This window comes from Callithrix jacchus, chromosome 1 (assembly GCF_049354715.1).
Source record: "Callithrix jacchus isolate 240 chromosome 1, calJac240_pri, whole genome shotgun sequence".
NCBI classification, from domain to species: Eukaryota; Metazoa; Chordata; class Mammalia; order Primates; family Cebidae; genus Callithrix; species Callithrix jacchus.
This window is the reverse complement of record NC_133502.1, coordinates 29,393,499-29,411,460: the sequence shown is the minus strand read 5'-3', so window position 1 is coordinate 29,411,460 and position 17,962 is coordinate 29,393,499. Positions and strand designations below refer to the sequence as shown.

The 17,962-nt window shown below is 54.4% G+C and overlaps 1 protein-coding gene across 10 annotated transcripts in view; it reads left to right on the top strand.

The window, feature by feature from the left end:
- RASA3 (RAS p21 protein activator 3) overlaps positions 1-17,962 on the top strand; it is a 118,862-nt gene that overhangs the window by 98,496 nt on the left and 2,404 nt on the right. For all 10 annotated transcript variants that reach the window (XM_035294933.3, XM_054252030.2, XM_078337683.1 and 7 more), the window contains 5 exons: positions 208-314; positions 1,303-1,385; positions 4,667-4,875; positions 8,465-8,568; positions 16,733-16,916. In XM_035294933.3, coding sequence (XP_035150824.1) covers positions 208-314; positions 1,303-1,385; positions 4,667-4,875; positions 8,465-8,568; positions 16,733-16,916 — 687 coding nt within the window. The remainder of the gene's footprint in view (positions 1-207; positions 315-1,302; positions 1,386-4,666; positions 4,876-8,464; positions 8,569-16,732; positions 16,917-17,962) is intronic.

Here is a 17,962-nt window from a genome sequence, read left to right as displayed (position 1 = left end):
TCAAAGTAACTCAGTCTGTGCTGAACTTTTCCAAGGAGAGGCATTGCCTTCCAATTTTTTAATCTCATCACTAGGAGTAAAAGGATAAGATATTGAAAATTCACCATCTGCCTCAGGTCTAGGAACGCAGAAAGTGCTGAGTGTGGTTTGCGCCTATGCAGGGAGGAGGCTGAGGCCAGACACCCCCGACCCGTGCTCTTCACACAGGTTCATGATCAAGAGGGCACAAGGACGGAAGCGCTTTGGGATGAAGAATTTTAAGAAGAGATGGTTTCGCTTGACCAACCATGACTTTACCTACCACAAAAGCAAAGGTAGGAGCAAGGCGGCTTTCCCTGGCTCCCGCCGGAGCATGCCCTGGGACTGACATCTGCTTCTCAGGGTCGGGGGAGCCAAGGGGAGGAAGGATTGGGTGCTGCAGGCAGAGCCTGGGCCCTCGTGACCCAGAGCCCTCTGCTTCCGGCTGTCCCTTCAAAGATCTCTGGAGGGTCTTTCAGACCTGCTGTCAGAAAGGCAAAGAAACCCAGCCTGTGGGAAACCAGCTTTCCCAGAGAACCAGGAAACGCAGAGCCTGCATCAGCGAGGCCCTTTCCCATCCACCGTCCCTTCTTCCTCTGGTCTCTGTCACGGCCACGGGCCGCTCCCCCGAGGTAGACGGAGCTTCCCACGGCTTCCTGCCTCTCTCTGTCAGATCTGCTGGCTCAAATCTAGATTAGGAAATAGAATGGTTTCTCCCCATGAGAACAGGGGCATGTCCTGGGGACAGAGCCTGAGGCCACGGCAACGTGGGGATGCAGGAATTGGTTCCAGCCTGTGCATGTGGCAGGGCCGGGGGTCCCAGGCCTCCTCAGCCCCCACACCTACAGGCTGTCAGTGACTCAGCCGCCACGCCTGAGGAGTGCAGGGCGCCTCCCCCTGCCCAGGGTATCCCGGCAGAGACCCCACCACCGGCTAAGACTCCCCCCGCAAAAAAGGCTGAAACCCCCTGACTGAGACCCCCAGCAGAGACACCTTTGGCAGAGACCCACCTGACAGGGACCCCCCCCCAGCAGAGACTTCCTCAGTAGAGATGCCCCCTTGGCAGAGACCCCTCCACAGAGACCCCTTGGCAGAGATGCCTTTCCTCTGCAGAGAGCTCCTCAGCAGAGAACCCTTAGCAGAGACTGCCTCGACAGAGAGCCCCTCAGCAGGGAACCCCCCAGCAGGGAACCCCCGACACAGACCCCCCTCGGCAGAGACCCCCTCGGCCCCAGCTGGACACCAGCAGGGACCGCATCCGCTGACTGCGCCTCTCTGCTGCAGGGGACCAGCCTCTCTACAGCATTTCCATCGAGAACATCCTGGCAGTGGAGAAGCTGGAGGAGGAATCTTTCAAAATGAAGAATGTGAGTGCGGTGTCCCCAAGCCTCATTTCGGGTTGAGGCCCAGCCGGGTTTTGTCTGCTCTTCTGGTTCCTGGCCCTGGGCTCACCCCTTCCCCACCTACTGCACTCCAGGCTTCTCAGAGGCTCCATGTGACTTGGGTTGGTGATTTTGTGTCAAATCGTGTACCAAGGCAGCCAGGCTCTTCGTACCTGGGGTCTCGGGCTGCGGTAGAGCCTGCTGGAAGGCAGGGCCTGAGCTGTTCAGGTGGCTTCCCCCGCAGGGTCCCCAAGGTCAAGGGGCCCTCTGTCAAAGGACACCCCAGAAATAGGCTTGGGACTGTGTGGAATTTTTTGAACCTTTTAAATTTTGATATAATTTTGAATTTATAGAAGTTGCAAGAGTAGAATAAGTACTTTCCACACACACTTGACCAAGACCCACACGTGGCCTCATTCTTCATCATTGTATTCATCCTTCTCTTTCCATGTGTCATACCCAGACCCACGCATGGCCTCGTTCCCCATTGTGTTTATTCCTTCTCTCTACACGTGCCACACCCAGACCCACGCATGGCCTCGTTCCCCATCATGTTCATTCCTTCTCTCTCCACATCATACCCAAACCCACGTGTGGCCTCCACATCGTATTTATTCCTTCTCTCTCCACGTGTCACAGACCCATGCATGGCCTCATTCCTCATCGTATTTATTCTTTCTCTCTCCATGCGTCACAGACCCACGTTCCTCATCATCATATCCATCATTCTCTCTTCGCGTGTCACACCCAGACCCACGTGTGGCCTTGTTCCCCATCATATTTGTTCCTTCTCTCTTCACGTCATGCCTGTGCTTTTCTGAACAGCTTTACGCTTCCGAGTGTGTTTCCCACAGTACAGTCCCCAAAACTAGAGCAGCCACCCGTCGTGTGGTGCCAGTGCAGCCATGTTTGAATTTGCCACCAACTGCACACTCCTATGGTCTCTCCCCCTCAAGATCCAGTCCACGCTGTGCTCTGCTGTCCCCTCGGTCTGGCCGACTGGACACTCCCAGCCTTTCTTTGTGCATGGTGGCCTTGGCATTTCTGAGACGTGCAGCCCTGCAGTTTTGTGGATGTCCCTCACTGTGGGTTTGTTGGATGTGCCAAAGTGGGAGGTTTTGATGATGCATTTTTGGCAGGAATTCCCTAGAGGTGTCCATGGCATTGCCATCGTCTGGTGGCCTCCCAGGGTGGGTTGGCCGCTGGCTGTGTTCTCCCTGGTGACTTAGTGCTCCTTCGGTCAGCGACCCAGCCATCCTTGCCAGTCTGAGGCTGACCCTGTGCCCTGCCACATTCTGGCTGGGACAGGCCTTCTGACTGCAGAATGAGGGTCATAGAGCAGCTGTAGGGAAGGTGCAGTCCCTGGGCCCTGTGCCAAAGTCAACACACGTTCCTTACTGTTGGTGGAATTTCACTAGGATGTTATTCACGGGCGGTCCAGACAGATCCACAATAAGCATAACTTTGAAGAGTATTTGAAGAGGAGGGCGTGGGCTCAACACCTGCTAACTGAAGGGGACACTGGGACCCAGTCTCAGCACCCATAGAGTAGTGAGCTCAATGCCCACTGACTGAGGGGACACAGGGACCCAGTCTCAGCACCCATAGAGCTGTGAGCTCAATGCCCACTGACTGAGGGGACACTGGGACCCAGTCTCAGCACCCATAGAGTCGTGAGCTCAATGCCTGCTGACTGAGGGGAGGCTGGGACCTGCCCTGAGACCATCCCTGGAAGGAAGCAGTGTGGAAATGTCCTGGAATCACTTCGAGCCCTTTCCATAGGTTTCCAATAATTGAGTAGTTTCAGCCGCGCCTGTTTCTGCTGTTTATGTCCCGCTGACTTCCTCAGGGCCCACTTCCCCCGGGGCTGCTGCTGGGCCAGGCTCTCAGCTGGGGCGACCTTTCTGGAGGCTGTTCCTGGTGGCAGGGCTGAGCCTGGGATGATGGACAGGACGCCCTCCATGGGGAATGACAGCCATGCTCAGGGGTGTGCAGGGAGAGACCTGCACACAGGTGCTGGATGTGAGGCCGGTGGCTCCTGGCCTCTGTAAATAAGACCCCAGCTGTTCACCAGAAACCTGGAGCCTAAATCCTCCCCAGATCAGTGGAAGGAAGTGCCCATCTGCTGGAGAAGGCCACTGTTCTCCTGATTCCTGACTTAAGGGCAAGTCCTTATAAAAGCCCTCCAGCCTCCAGGTAGCCTTCTACTCAGAAAACCTCTGTCTTTGTGTGCCCCAGAGCCAGCTCCTTCTGGGAACTTCCAACCTCCAATACTAAGACCCCTGTTCTCCCTGCCCCAGGACTCCTGTTCCTCCAATCACAGGACCCCTGTCCTCCCTGCCCCAGGACACACCCACCTCCTGTCCTGGGACCCCCATCCCTCTAATCCTAGAGCTTCTGTCCGCCCTGCCCCTGGACTCCCATCCCTCCAATCACAGAACCCCTGTCCGCCCTGCCCTGGGACCCTCCACCTCCTGTCCCAGGACCTTTGTGCCTCCCATTTCTTCTACCATGTCAGCTCCCTGCTGAGCTAACTTTGAGTCAGCCTTCTGGCCACAGCACCAGGACTACTCACTTCCAGCCCCTGCTGGCATCTGCCATGCGTCCTCCCCAGCTGCCACCTGTGCTTAGTCTTTCTTGGTAGCTGCAGGTTCAGCAGAAATTCTAGGCCAGGCTTTGTCTCCAGGACCTGGGAGAGTGCTGGTGCTTGGTCATGTTTGTTGACTGAGCAATAAATGGTGAAGGTTCTTGCTGCCCTGAGCAGCCCCCCAACCCCGGCTGGGAGGAAGGGAGGAAGGAGGAAGCGCCTGGGCTGGTGAGGTGGGGGAGGAGCTGAGTGGGCCAGTCCACCCCAGCTGATACAGCAGAAACCCCTCATGGACGGGACTCCTGTCTTTGGCTACAGGGGACCTCATGGGGAGACCACAGGGCTTCTTTTCTGCCTTTGAACGGAGACTCTGAGGCTCTGGCACATAAAGGGCCTTGGCCAAGCTATACCTCGCCGCCCAGCCATGTCTCTAGCCACACCCATTCTTACCTCCGTTCCCCACGGCCCTGATTGTCAGGTTTCAGGTTGGCAGAGAGCTCTGTGTACCCCTGGCCTTGGCTGCTCCTAATGTTTACAGCTCCTGGGCCCCTGGCCCTGTGCACCCTCAGTGTGTCCCCTCTTGAGGCTCTAGCAAGGACAGCCAGGTGCCTGCCAGACCCTGGCATACACTGGCCACAGGACCTCGTGTGTGCCATCCTGAGCCCGCCTGCATCCTCAGATGTTCCAGGTCATCCAGCCAGAGCGTGCACTCTACATCCAGGCCAACAACTGCGTGGAGGCCAAGGACTGGATCGACATTCTCACCAAAGTAAGCCAGTGCAACCAGAAGCGCCTCACCGTCTACCACCCGTCTGCCTACCTGGGTGGCCACTGGCTGTGCTGCAGGGCATCCTCAGACTCAGCCCCAGGATGCTCGCCCTGCACCAGGTAGGTCCGTGCCTTGCTGCCCGGTGTGTGTGCATGCAGGAAGTGTGGTGAGGGCCAGGTAGTAGGGACCTGCGGGGTCCGTGCCTCAGCACCCCGCTTGTGCATGTGCGGGAAGCGTGCCCGGCAGCCGGGTAGGGAGGGTCCCACATGGATCCGTGCCTTGGTGCCTGGCACGTTCAGGAAGCGTGGTCAGGGGTAGGGTAGGAAGGGGCCATGGACAGCACCTGCCTGCCCGTAAGCTGGGTGGAAACGGGACTGTGCTCGCCTTGTCCCCAGAGCTTCCCACCTGAGGGGCCTCCCACCCAAGGGAGCATCTGGGACCCAGCCTCTCGAAGGCTCTGGGGAGCCGTAGGCCTTCCAGGGTCCTCTTGATACCCTGCCCCGGGGGAGTGGGAGGTTAGGGTGAAGGGGGCTCCCCAGGGCCGGGGCCTCCTGCTTCTCTAGGAGGAGCTTGGGAGCAAGCCTCTTCCTGAAAGCTTCATCCAGCCCAGGACGCCTATGTTGATTTATCCAATCAGGGACGCAGGCAGCCTGGTCTTTCCAGCCCCTTGTCAGCTGGGCCTCCAGTTCCACACAGGCTTGGGTCGCCTCTGCCAGTCTGAGGAAGGAGGCCCGTGAGCCCGGCGGTCCCCCAATTCTGCTCCATGAGATGACATTGCCATGGGGATGATATTGTGGCTGTGGCCATGTGATGCCTCTGCAGGGCATCACTCACAAGGGCCCTGCAGGGATGAGCTGTGCTCCACACTGGGCCACCATTTAATCCTCCCACAGCCTCGGGGGGAGACCTTAGATCCTGCTTCATGGACTCGGAGGCTGAAGCTCAGGAGGAGGGCCTGGCTGCCACCCAGGCATGTGGGCCCAACACCCCAGGACCCCCAACCCCTGCCCTAGAAAGCCAGCACCCTCCTCTATCCTCAAACCCTGGGCTGGAGCAGGAACCATTGCTGTCTCAGGAGGAAAGGAAACCTGGCACGTCCCCACCTGGCGGCTGAGCCTGCAGGGGATGCACCCCCAGGAGGGTTTCATTCCAGGCCGTTTCTCCCCACAAGAACAAAGGACAGTTCCAGAGCCTCCCATATCCCACACCACCCACAGCCAGCCTCCGCTCTCCCATCTCAGCAAAGCTTTTTTAATTTCATGCTTCTGAGACAGGGTCTCATTTTGTGGTCCAGGCTGGAGTGCAATGGTTCAATCTCAGCTCACTGTAGCCTCAACCTCCCAGGCTCAAGCCATCCTCCCACCTCAGCCTCCCAAGTACCTGGGACTATAGGTGTGCACCACCATGCCAGGCTAATTGTTTTAAACTTTTTTATAGAAACAGGGTTGACCATGTTGCCCAAACTGGTCTGAAACTTCTGGGCTCAAGCAGTCCTCCTACTTCACCCTCCCAAGTAGCTGGAACTACAGGCTGGTGCCACCATGCACAGCTCATTGAAAAAAATTTTTTTTGTAGAAACGGGGTCTCACTATGTTGTCCAGGTCTCACTATGAGGCTCTCCTTGCATTACCCAGGCTGGTCTTGCTCTGTTCAATTCATTAGCTGAAACCCACTTCGTTTTTGCAAGAGAGGTTGGGAAGAAAAGGGAAAAACTGTCACACTTCAAACAAAAATAAGTTGGTAAACAATTTTTAATCAGTATGGAAAAAATTATAAAAATTTCAGAAACTTTATTATTTAAGAATTATTTTAGCTACAATAACGATCATTTCTGCCTTTAAAAAAGTATTTACTAAATTAAAGAGTATATTTCACACATTTTACACAAGGTAGCAGTTTGCTAAAAATAATGAGCAGCCAAACACGTCCCTTTTGGACCCTCCCTGTTAGGTTGCACCTGAGTGCAAACGTTAAATTACCTAAGTCTGCTTTGTTGGAGGCCATAAAAGACGTGCTTCTGTACAATGTAGATTTTCTTTTTTTTTAATGGAGTCTCGCTCTGCTACCTGGGCTGGAGTGAGTTGGTGCAGTCTTGTCTCACTGGAACCTTCACCTCCCAGATTCAAGCGATTCTCCTGCCTCAGCCTCCCGAGTAGCTGGGATTACAGGCATGCACCACCACACTCGGCTAATTTTTGTATTTTTAGTAGAGACAGGGTTTCACCGTATTGGCCTGGGTGGTCTCGAACTCCTGACCTCAGGTGATCCACTCATCTTGGCCTCCCAAAGTACTGAGATTACAGCCATGAGCCACGGCGCTGGGCCTACATTTTCAAAATGGAGGCTTTTTCCTTTTTTTTTTTTTTTTTATGGATACTCTGTCGCCCAGGCTGGAGTGCAGTGGCACGATCTCAGCTCACTGCCACCTCTGCCTCCCAGGTTCAAGAGATCCTCCTGCCTTAACCTCCCGAGTAGCTGAGATTACAGGCATGTGCCACCATGCTCAGCTAATTTTTGTATTTTTAGTAGAGACAGGCATGAGCCACCACGCCCAACTTTGGAGATTTTTCACAGTACAAAATAAGTACTGTGAATAGTAGCACAAATAAAGATTTTATAAATCTTATTTTGTGCTACCTTTGTTTGTGCTACTAATAAACTCTTTATTTGTGCTACTATATGCTACTATAAAATAGTAGCACAAAATAAGATTTATAAAAAGAAAAGATAAGAGGCCGGGCTCCGTGTCTCATGCCTGTAATCCCAGCACTTTGGGAGGCTGAAATGGGTGGATAACCTGAGATCAGGAGTTTGAGACCAGCCTGGCCAACATGACAAAACCCCATCTCTACTAAAAATACAAAAATTAGCCAGGTGTGGTGGCAGGCTTCTATAATCCCAGCTACTCAGGAACCTGAAGCAGGACAGTCGCTTAAATCCAGGAAGTGGAGGTTTCAGTGAGCTGAGATCACACCACTGCACTCCATCCTGGCTGGGGGAGTGAGACTCTGTCTCAAAAAAATTAAAAACAGAAAAATCTTGGTAAGACTTGGTGAAAAAATTTTAAGAATCACTGCTTAAGGAAACCTGCTGTGTGCTGGTGTGGAAGTAGGAGAAGAACATAAGTGAGCAGGGCAGTGACCACACAGCATCCCTCAGTGATTGAAGGGAAAAGCCACGAGGTCTGGAGCACTCATAGTTCCTGGGAATTCAGTTCTGTATGATACTACAAATGTACAAGTATGATGCTGGGTATTTTGGCACCTAACCTTCCTAAATTTCTTATATATTGATAAGATTCTGGAGTAAGAATAGGTTTAAACAAGACATAACTCAGTAATGCATGATTTCAGGAAAGGTCAGTTAGTACAAATGATAAGCCCATTTTAAACACTGAACAGCAAGGATCTTCTGCAAAGTCTCCAAATACGTTGATCATACCCGAAGCAGAGGTTGCTAGTTAGGTCCGGCTTGCGGCCTGGTGTCAGTGCTGGTGTCAGTGCCACTGTGCACATCATTCGACTTGCTCACCAAGCCAACACATGTGCTGGCTGCTGTGTACGGATGGAGGGAACATGGGTCCTGTCTCCAGTTTCACTTCCAACACAGTTGTCGCCTTCCTTCAGTGACATTTTAAAAATTAATATCATTATTAAAAGCATTGTTTAAATACGTGTTTTTATCTTTCTGTTCTCGCTGTCTGGACAGCGGCCTCCCAGCCAACATCCAGCTGGATATTGATGGGGACCGTGAGACAGAGCGTATCTACTCCCTCTTCAACTCATACATGAGCAAGCTGGAGAAGATGCAGGGTGAGTCCGCCGGCACACAGAGCCGTGCAGCAAGGGGACGCCTGGCAAGGCCCAGCTGCAGATGAACACCTGTGGTCTGAGCCTCTGGTGTACTGTGGGCTACATGTCTGTAGCATGGATGGATGGGAAAAGCTTTCTGCAGGCTAGCCAGCTATTTGGCAGAAAATTACCTCGATAATAGGTTCTGTAGATAACTTTTAGATGGAATTTAACTTTGTACCGCCAAATTCTTTAAAGGACACTATTTTTGTCATTCTTTTGTGTTTTCCAGAGGGACAATTGCCTGTGTATGGACGTGTGTGTGCATGCATGTATGTGGACATGAGATGTGTGCATGTGTGTAGGCACGTGAGCTTGTGTGAATGTGTGGACACATGTGTGCACATGTGTGGACATGCATGTGAGTGTTGACATGTGTGTGCATGTGTGAGTGGACATGTGAGAGCATGTGTGGACATGTGGACACAGGTGTGACCATGCGTTTGTTCATGCATGGGAATGTGTGAGCACATGTATGAGATGTGTGGATGTGTGAACATGTGTGAATGTGTGGGCATGTATGTGCATGTGTACAAGTGTGAGTGTGTGTGTGAGAGCATGTGTGGACATGTGGACACATGTGACCATGCATTGTGCATGTGTGGGAATGTGTGGGCACATGTGAGATGTGTGGACACATGTGTATGTGAATCTGTAAATGTGTGTGTGCATGAGTGGACATATATGAGAGTGAATGTGTGGACATGTGAGTGCATATGTATTTGTGCATGCATGGGAATGTGTGTGCACATGTGTGAGTATGCATGCATGTCTGTGGGCCCATGTGAGCATGCATGTATGTCTGTGCAGACATGCTATTTAATTCTGCCAAGCAATTTAGTGTTACGGATAATGATACCGTATATATTTTTGAAACAGCACCAGGCACACTATGTTTTTCAAATCTTTATGCCATATTATTAACTCTGACATTTAATTGCTTTGCAGAATTGAAACAGCAATCCGGGTAAGCTCAATGAGACAACATGGGGGCAGTGGTTTGAGGTCTGTAATTGAGGAGAGGCAGGGACAAGAAGAGCCACGGGGTGGGGTGAAGCAGCTGTGTTGTTTCTATGCTGAGGTCTGGTACAGCTCAGATCTGCTCTTAGAGATTGTATGAGGCCCTTGAGTCCCACTCAGAATGGAAATAGAGCAGAATGTGCCTGGAATTACGCCTGTTAGATTTTCTTCTTTTCATTCTGCTTATTTAACCCAGAAGTGTGGAGGATGCCTTGGCCTGGAAACACGAGTCCTGCCTGAGTGTCCATGCCGCTGCCCAGCTGTGAGCTCAGCCACACCCATTCTCCAGCACCACACACCCTGGGTGTGCATGGGTTCCAGGCATACACAAACACAGGCACATACACATATATGCACACATGTGCCCAGCCATACATGCGTGAAATGAACACACAGGCACATGTACGTGCAGACGAGCAAGGTAGCACTTCCTGCACACAGGCATGCACACACATGCAGACAACCACACATGCACTCATGGGCCATGCTTGCTCACGGACACAGGCCCACATGCACACACATGCACAGACAACCACACATGCAGGCGCTCATGGGCCATGCTCGCTCACAGATGCCGGCCCACATGCAGGCATGCACACACATGCAGACGATCACACATGCAGGCACTCATGGGCCATGCTTGCTCACAGATGCAGGCCCACATGCAGGCATGCACACACATGCACAAACAACCACACATGCAGGCACTCACAGGACACGCTCACTCACAGATGCAGGCCCACATGCAGGCATGCACACACATGCAGGCGCTCATGGGCTATCACCCACCACAGCATCTTCTCCCCCAGCAAGTGTGCTGGGTGCTGTCCCTGGGTCTGAGGTCACCAGATGCTATGCAGATGACACAAGGCCTCCAGGTGGCCAAGACTGCCTGGGCCAGCCTCTCCAGCACTCTCATAGCAGGGGCCAGCATCGTGGAGGCCAGAGTCAAGGAGCCTCAGGGGTTGAGGTCATCATACACAAGACCCAGGTTCTGAAAGATGCCGACCAGGACCTCCCTGACCAGCTGTGCCGTGTGCCGCCCTCCAGCCTTGCTCAGCCTCTTCCAGGCTGTGCACCCCATGTAACAGCTCAGGCCCTTCCTCTGCCAGGAATACCCTGCATCTCAGTCTAGAAGACTCTGTTTACCTTGGAAGTGTCTTCCCCTAGGCACTTGCCAGCCTCCCCATCCCCAGAGCCTGGTGTATTAGTTCTCATGCTGCTATAAAGAGCTGCCTGAGGCAGGGTAATTTATTAAAAAAAAAGAGGTTTATTGACTCACAGTTCTGCAGGCTGTACAGGAAGCATGGTTGGGGAGGCCTTGGGAAACTTTCAATCACAGTGGAAGGTGAAGAGGAAGAAGACATGTCCTACATGCAGGAGAGAGTGATGGGGGAGGCACCACACAATTTCAAACAAGCAGAGCTCTTGAGAAACCCCATCAGGAGAACAGCAAGGTGAAAGTCTGCCCCTGTGACCCCATCACCTCCCTCCAGGCCCCTCCTGAAACAAGCAGACCTCATGAGAACCCCCATTGTGAGAACAGCAAGGTGAAAGCCCACCCCTATGACCTCATCACCTCCCTCCAGGCCCCTCCTGAAACAAGCAGAGCTCATGAGAACCCCCATTGTGAGAACAGCAAGGTGAAAGCCCACCCCTATGACCTCATCACCTCCCTCCAGGCCCCTCCTGAAACAAGCAGAGCTCATGAGAACCCCCATCGTGAGAACAACAAGGTGAAAGCCCACCCCTATGACCCCATCACCTCCCTCCAGGCCCCTCCTGCAGCACAAGGGATTACAGTTTGACCTGAGATTTGAGTGGGGACACAAATTCAAACCGCAGTGACCTTCCCAGGCCTGGCACAGAGCAGTTGCCCAGCACCTGGACGAGTGTGCTGGACAGATGGCCGGGTAGGTAGCTGAGTGGGCAGGTAGATTGGTGGATGGACCGATGGGTGAGTGATGGGTGGATGGATGGATGGGTGAGTGATGGTGGATGGACAGGTGGGTGAGTGATGGGTGGATGGACGGGTGGGTGAGTGATGGGTGGATGGATGGATGGGTGAGTGATGGGTGGTTGGATGGATGGGTGAGTGATGGTGGATGGACGGGTGGGTGAGTGATGGGTGGATGGACGGGTGGGTGAGTGATGGGTGGATGGATGGGTGGGTGAGTGATGGGTGGTTGGATGGATGGGTGAGTGATGGTGGATGGACGGGTGGGTGAGTGATGGGGGGATGGATGGATGGGTGAGTGATGGTGGATGGATAGGTGGGTGAGTGATGGGTGGATGGATGGATGGGTGAGTGATGGTGGATGGATGGATGGGTGAGTGATGGTGGATGGACGGGTGGGTGAGTGATGGTGGATGGATGGGTGGGTGAGTGATGGGTGGATGGATGGATGGGTGAGTGATGGGTGGATGGATGGATGGGTGAGTGATGGTGGATGGATGGGTGGGTGAGTGATGGTGGATGGAGAGGTGGGTGAGTGATGGGTGGATGGATGGATGGCTGAGTGATGGTGGGTGGACAGGTGGGTGAGTGATGGGTGGATGGATGGATGGGTGAGTGATGGTGGATGGACAGGTGGGTGAGTGATGGTGGATGGACGGGTGGGTGAGTGATGGTGGATGGATAGGTGGGTGAGTGATGGGTGGATGGATGGATGGGTGAGTGATGGTGGATGGACAGGTGGGTGAGTGATAGTGGATGGATGGATGGGTGAGTGATGGGTGGATGTATGGATGGGTGAGTGATGGGTGGATGGATGGATGGGTGAGTGATGGGTGGATGGACAGGTGGGTGAGTGATGGTGGATGGACAGGTGGGTGAGTGATGGTGGATGGACAGGTGGGTGAGTGATGGTGGATGGACAGGTGGGTGAGTGATGGTGGATGGACGGATGGGTGAGTGATAGTGGATGGACGGATGGGTGAGTGATGGTGGATGGATAGGTGGGTGAGTGATGGGTGGATGGACGGGTGGGTGAGTGATGGTGGATGGACGGGTGGGTAAGTGATGCATGGATGGACGGATGGCTGAGTGATGGTGGATGGGCAGGTGGGTGAGTGATGTGTGGATGGATGGATGGGTGAGTGATGGGTGGATGGATGGATGGGTGAGTGATGGTGGATGGACAGGTGGGTGAGTGATGGTGGATGGACAGGTGGGTGAGTGATGGTGGATGGATGGATGGGTGAGTGATGGTGGATGGATGGATGGGTGAGTGATGGTGGATGGATGGATGGGTGAGTGATGCATGGATGGATGGATGGGTGAGTGATGGTGGATGGATAGGTGGGTGAGTGATGGTGGATGGATGGATGGGTGAGTGATGGTGGATGGATGGATGGGTGAGTGATGCATGGATGGATGGATGGGTGAGTGATGGTGGATGGATAGGTGGGTGAGTGATGGTGGATGGATAGGTGGGTGAGTGATGGGTGGATGGACGGGTAGGTGAGTGATGGTGGATGGATAGGTGGGTGAGTGATGGGTGGATGGATGGATGGCTGAGTGATGGGTGGATGGACGGGTGGGTGAGTGATGGGTGGATGGATGGATGGGTGAGTGATGGTGGATGGACGGGTGGGTGAGTGATGGGTGGATGGATGGATGGGTGAGTGATGGTGGATGGATGGATGGGTGAGTGATGGTGGATGGATAGGTGAGTGAGTGATGGGTGGATGGACGGGTGGGTGAGTGATGGTGGATGGATGGGTGGGTGAGTGATGGGTGGATGGACGGATGGCTGAGTGATGGTGGATGGGCAGGTGGGTGAGTGATGGGTGGATGGACGGATGGGTGAGTGATAGTGGATGGACGGGTGGGTGAGTGATGGTGGATGGACGGGTGGGTAAGTGATGGTGGATGGACGGGTGGGTGAGTGATGGTGGATGGACGGGTGGGTAAGTGATGCATGGATGGACGGATGGCTGAGTGATGGTGGATGGGCAGGTGGGTGAGTGATGGGTGGATGGACGGATGGGTGAGTGATGGTGGATGGACAGGTGGGTGAGTGATGGGTGAATGGATGGATGGGTGAGTGATGGGTGGATGGATGGATGGGTGAGTGATGGGTGGATGGATGGATGGGTGAGTGATGGTGGATGGATGGGTGGGTGAGTGATGGTGGATGGAGAGGTGGGTGAGTGATGCATGGATGGATGGATGGCTGAGTGATGGTGGGTGGACAGGTGGGTGAGTGATGGGTGGATGGATGGATGGGTGAGTGATGGTGGATGGATGGATGGGTGAGTGATGCATGGATGGATGGATGGGTGAGTGATGGTGGATGGATAGGTGGGTGAGTGATGGGTGGATGGATGGATGGCTGAGTGATGGGTGGATGGACAGGTGGGTGAGTGATGGTGGATGGACAGGTGGGTGAGTGATGGTGGATGGACAGGTGGGTGAGTGATGGTGGATGGACGGATGGGTGAGTGATAGTGGATGGACGGATGGGTGAGTGATGGTGGATGGATAGGTGGGTGAGTGATGGGTGGATGGACGGGTGGGTGAGTGATGGTGGATGGACGGGTGGGTAAGTGATGCATGGATGGACGGATGGCTGAGTGATGGTGGATGGGCAGGTGGGTGAGTGATGGGTGGATGGACGGATGGGTGAGTGATGGTGGATGGACAGGTGGGTGAGTGATGTGTGGATGGATGGATGGGTGAGTGATGGGTGGATGGATGGATGGGTGAGTGATGGTGGATGGACAGGTGGGTGAGTGATGGTGGATGGATGGATGGGTGAGTGATGGTGGATGGATGGGTGAGTGATGCATGGATGGACGGATGGGTGAGTGATGGTGGATGGACAGGTGGGTGAGTGATGGTGGATGGATAGGTGGGTGAGTGATGGGTGGATGGACGGGTGGGTGAGTGATGGTGGATGGACAGGTGGGTGAGTGATGCGTGGATGGATGGATGGGTGAGTGATGGGTGGATGGATGGATGGGTGAGTGATGGTGGATGGACAGGTGGGTGAGTCATGGTGGATGGACAGGTGGGTGAGTCATGGTGGATGGATGGATGGGTGAGTCATGGTGGATGGATGGATGGGTGAGTGATGGTGGATGGATGGATGGGTGAGTGATGGTGGATGGATGGATGGGTGAGTGATGGTGGATGGATGGATGGGTGAGTGATGCATGGATGGATGGATGGGTGAGTGATGGTGGATGGACAGGTGGGTGAGTGATGGTGGATGGATGGATGGGTGAGTGATGGTGGATGGATAGGTGGGTGAGTGATGGGTGGATGGATGGATGGGTGAGTGATGCATGGATGGATGGATGGGTGAGTGATGGTGGATGGATAGGTGGGTGAGTGATGGGTGGATGGACAGATGGGTGAGTGATGGGTGGATGGATGGATGGGTGAGTGATGGTGGATGGATAGGTGGGTGAGTGATGGGTGGATGGACTATAAACACATCCCACATACTCTCCACAAGGGTTTACAGCACATCAGCATGTTTGGAAAGCTCAGTCGAGGGTCCTTACCTCTCCGGGCACTGAGTCCCTCCTCTGTGGTGTTCAGGCCTCTGCTGGAATCTCAGCACATCCTCAAGGCAGATGGTTTTGTTGTTGGAGAGTTCTTATGACTTTGACACTTGGCCCATGGGATTATTGCCGTCCAGTGTAGCAGGTCCTTTCTGTGGGGCTGAGGCGTGCTGTGCCATTGTGCCTGTGTGGGACACAGGTGGTCACTGTCCGCTCCCCATCCCACACGTGGTGTGGCCTCTCCCCTTGCCAACCTCCCTTGGGCCCACTCTGGTTCTTTGACATATACTGAAGTTGGTTATAGAGTGGCACCCAGTCCTGCAGGTAAGGCTTCATGGCAGGGCATGGTGGTGTCCCACACGGAGGGCTGGCTTGGCCTTGGGTCATGCCATTGTGATTGTGCAGATGGCCTGGAAGTTGGTGGCAGGAGGGAAAAGAGCTGCTTTGCCATGGGGGCCGGCAGGTCGCTGTGGTCAAGGTGTGTCCTGGACAAACTACTTGCTGTACAGAACAGGGCATATCCCCTTCGGTAGAGTTTTGGGGAAGATCGGAGTGGCTTACACAGAGCCTCGTCACGGGCTCATGCGCAGCCGCTATGTAAATGCTATCTTTTCACTGTCACCTTCACTGTCACCTTGTTATGCTTTGGTCAGCTAAAGGACCAGTCTTCACAGGCCACGGCCTCATAGTTAACTTCAGAATGCGGCTCAGTGCTGGGGGCCTGTGTCTCAGGGGCCTGGGGCTACATGCAGCAGTGGCGACTGCTCTGGTGGTTGTGCCTTAGGCCGTCCTCCCCTTGACCTGGTGTCCCAGCTGTAGGGATGCCATGTCTCCTGGCTCATGCTTGGACAAGCACATGGATCTGTCCTTGGGGACCATGGATGCTCAGTCAGTAGAAACCCATCAGCTGATCCATTCTGTGCTCCACAACTTTGCGTCTTGATCATGAGGCCATTTCATAAAAGTGCAGCAGGTGCTGTGCTGGCATCCACGCACTCACATGCCACCGTGACATTTCCCTGAACCCTCCATTTTAAAGCAAGAGTCAAAAGAGGAATTATGGATTCCTTCTTGTGATGTTTTCTAGCTATTCCGGTTTTATTTTTTAATCAATATTCTGGCCCTTTGTAAGGCAAAGTCCATTATGCTCACCCCCGAGGCTAACTTCAGGGCTGCCCCAGGACCCTTGAGCCACCCAGGCCAGCATCCAGGTGCAAGTGGACTCCCTCCTGGTTCTGGCTGGGTGGGCCAGTGGGGCTGCAGGGATGTGCACATCCCGCATGAGAATGGCTGGTTGGAGACAAGGCTGGGAGCAGGTGCAGCAGACCCTCAGAGGTGGGCGAGGTTGCTCAGCTTCCAGCTCCTAGTGGGCTTTTCCAGGGCTCCATGTGGGCACAACTCACCCGCCTGCAGGGGTGGTTTCTTGTCCATCTGCATTTCCGAGTGAGCGGCCAGCCCTTTCTGGAGGAGCTTGCGTTGGGAAAACCTGTGCTGTGGTGGGACCTACCTGCCGCGACACAGCTGTGTGATGGGGCCAGTGGCCGCTAGGCCCTGGGTTCCTGCCCTGCACTGACCCCTCCGCCCTCCACAGAGGCCTGTGGGAGCAAATCTGTGTACGACGGCCCAGAGCAGGAGGAGTACTCAACATTTGTCATTGACGACCCCCAGGAGACCTACAAGACGCTGAAGCAGGTCATCGCTGGGGTCGGGGCTTTGGAGCAGGAGCATGCCCAGTATAAGAGGGACAAGTTCAAGAAGACGAGATACGGAAGCCAGTGAGTGTAGCTCCCGTGCCCACCCTGGATGGCCAGTGTTGGGGGGCAGGACGTTGCTGTGGGGGTGGACTGCAGGGAACTCTGGGCCTGGCTGGCACCTGGCGGCGGTCAGTGGATGTGACCAGCAGTGGTCAGTGGACTTACCCCGGCAGTGGTCAGTGGGTGTGGCCCGGCTCTGCCATTCCTTCCTTCGGAGCCGGTGCCGCCTTTGCTCTCTGGGCTGCCTCCCAGCCTCTCTGCTGTGCTGGTCTCAACATGCTCTGGCAGTCTCTCTAGGCCCAGGCTTTGCTCTGCCTTGAATTGCACACCCTCTGCCATCTCCCCAGGCCACCCATGGTGTCCAGGAGCAGGGCCAGCTCTGGACGAAACCCAGTCTTGTCTCATAAGGCAGGTGCAGGGTGCAGAGTCCATTCAGTGCAGTCACCAGCTGCAGGCTGGGTGGCCACTTAGCTAAGCTCCACTCCCCCTCACTCCATGGGACAGAGGATTGTGAGGCCCTCATGAGTTGCTGGAAGATTGAGGTAACCTATGTAAAGTGCTAGACTGGCTCCCATCCTGGAGTGACCAGGTGTGTCTGTGTCACTCTTCTCCAGCCAGTGGGTACCCAGGATCAGTCAGGCTCGTTCAGGGGTGGATGAGCCAGAGAGCCCCGTGTAGCTGTGCATCCTCCTCCTCACTTCCATCTACCTCCTCTCTCCTTTTCTTCCCCCCTTCTCCCTCCCTCCTTCCCTCCCTCCCTTTCTTCCTTCTTAAGCCTTCTTTCCTTCCTTCCACCCTGTGGGTCTGGTCTGGGAAGGGCAGTGGTGAGGCTCTGGGAGAGTGACAGGTCCTTGTGGCCCTGATATGGACTGAGTTGCTCAGGGGACTGAGCCTGCAGCATCCCGAGAACTGTGACTTCACCTCTGACCTCATCGCCTCAGATCCCTCTTGACACCACTCTAGGGAGAGAGCCCCATTTGCCTTCCAAATATGTTGCTTCAGGCCTATCGACCTCATGGCCAAAAGCCAGTGGGTTGAAAACATGTGAAGCATGATGCAGTTTGTTG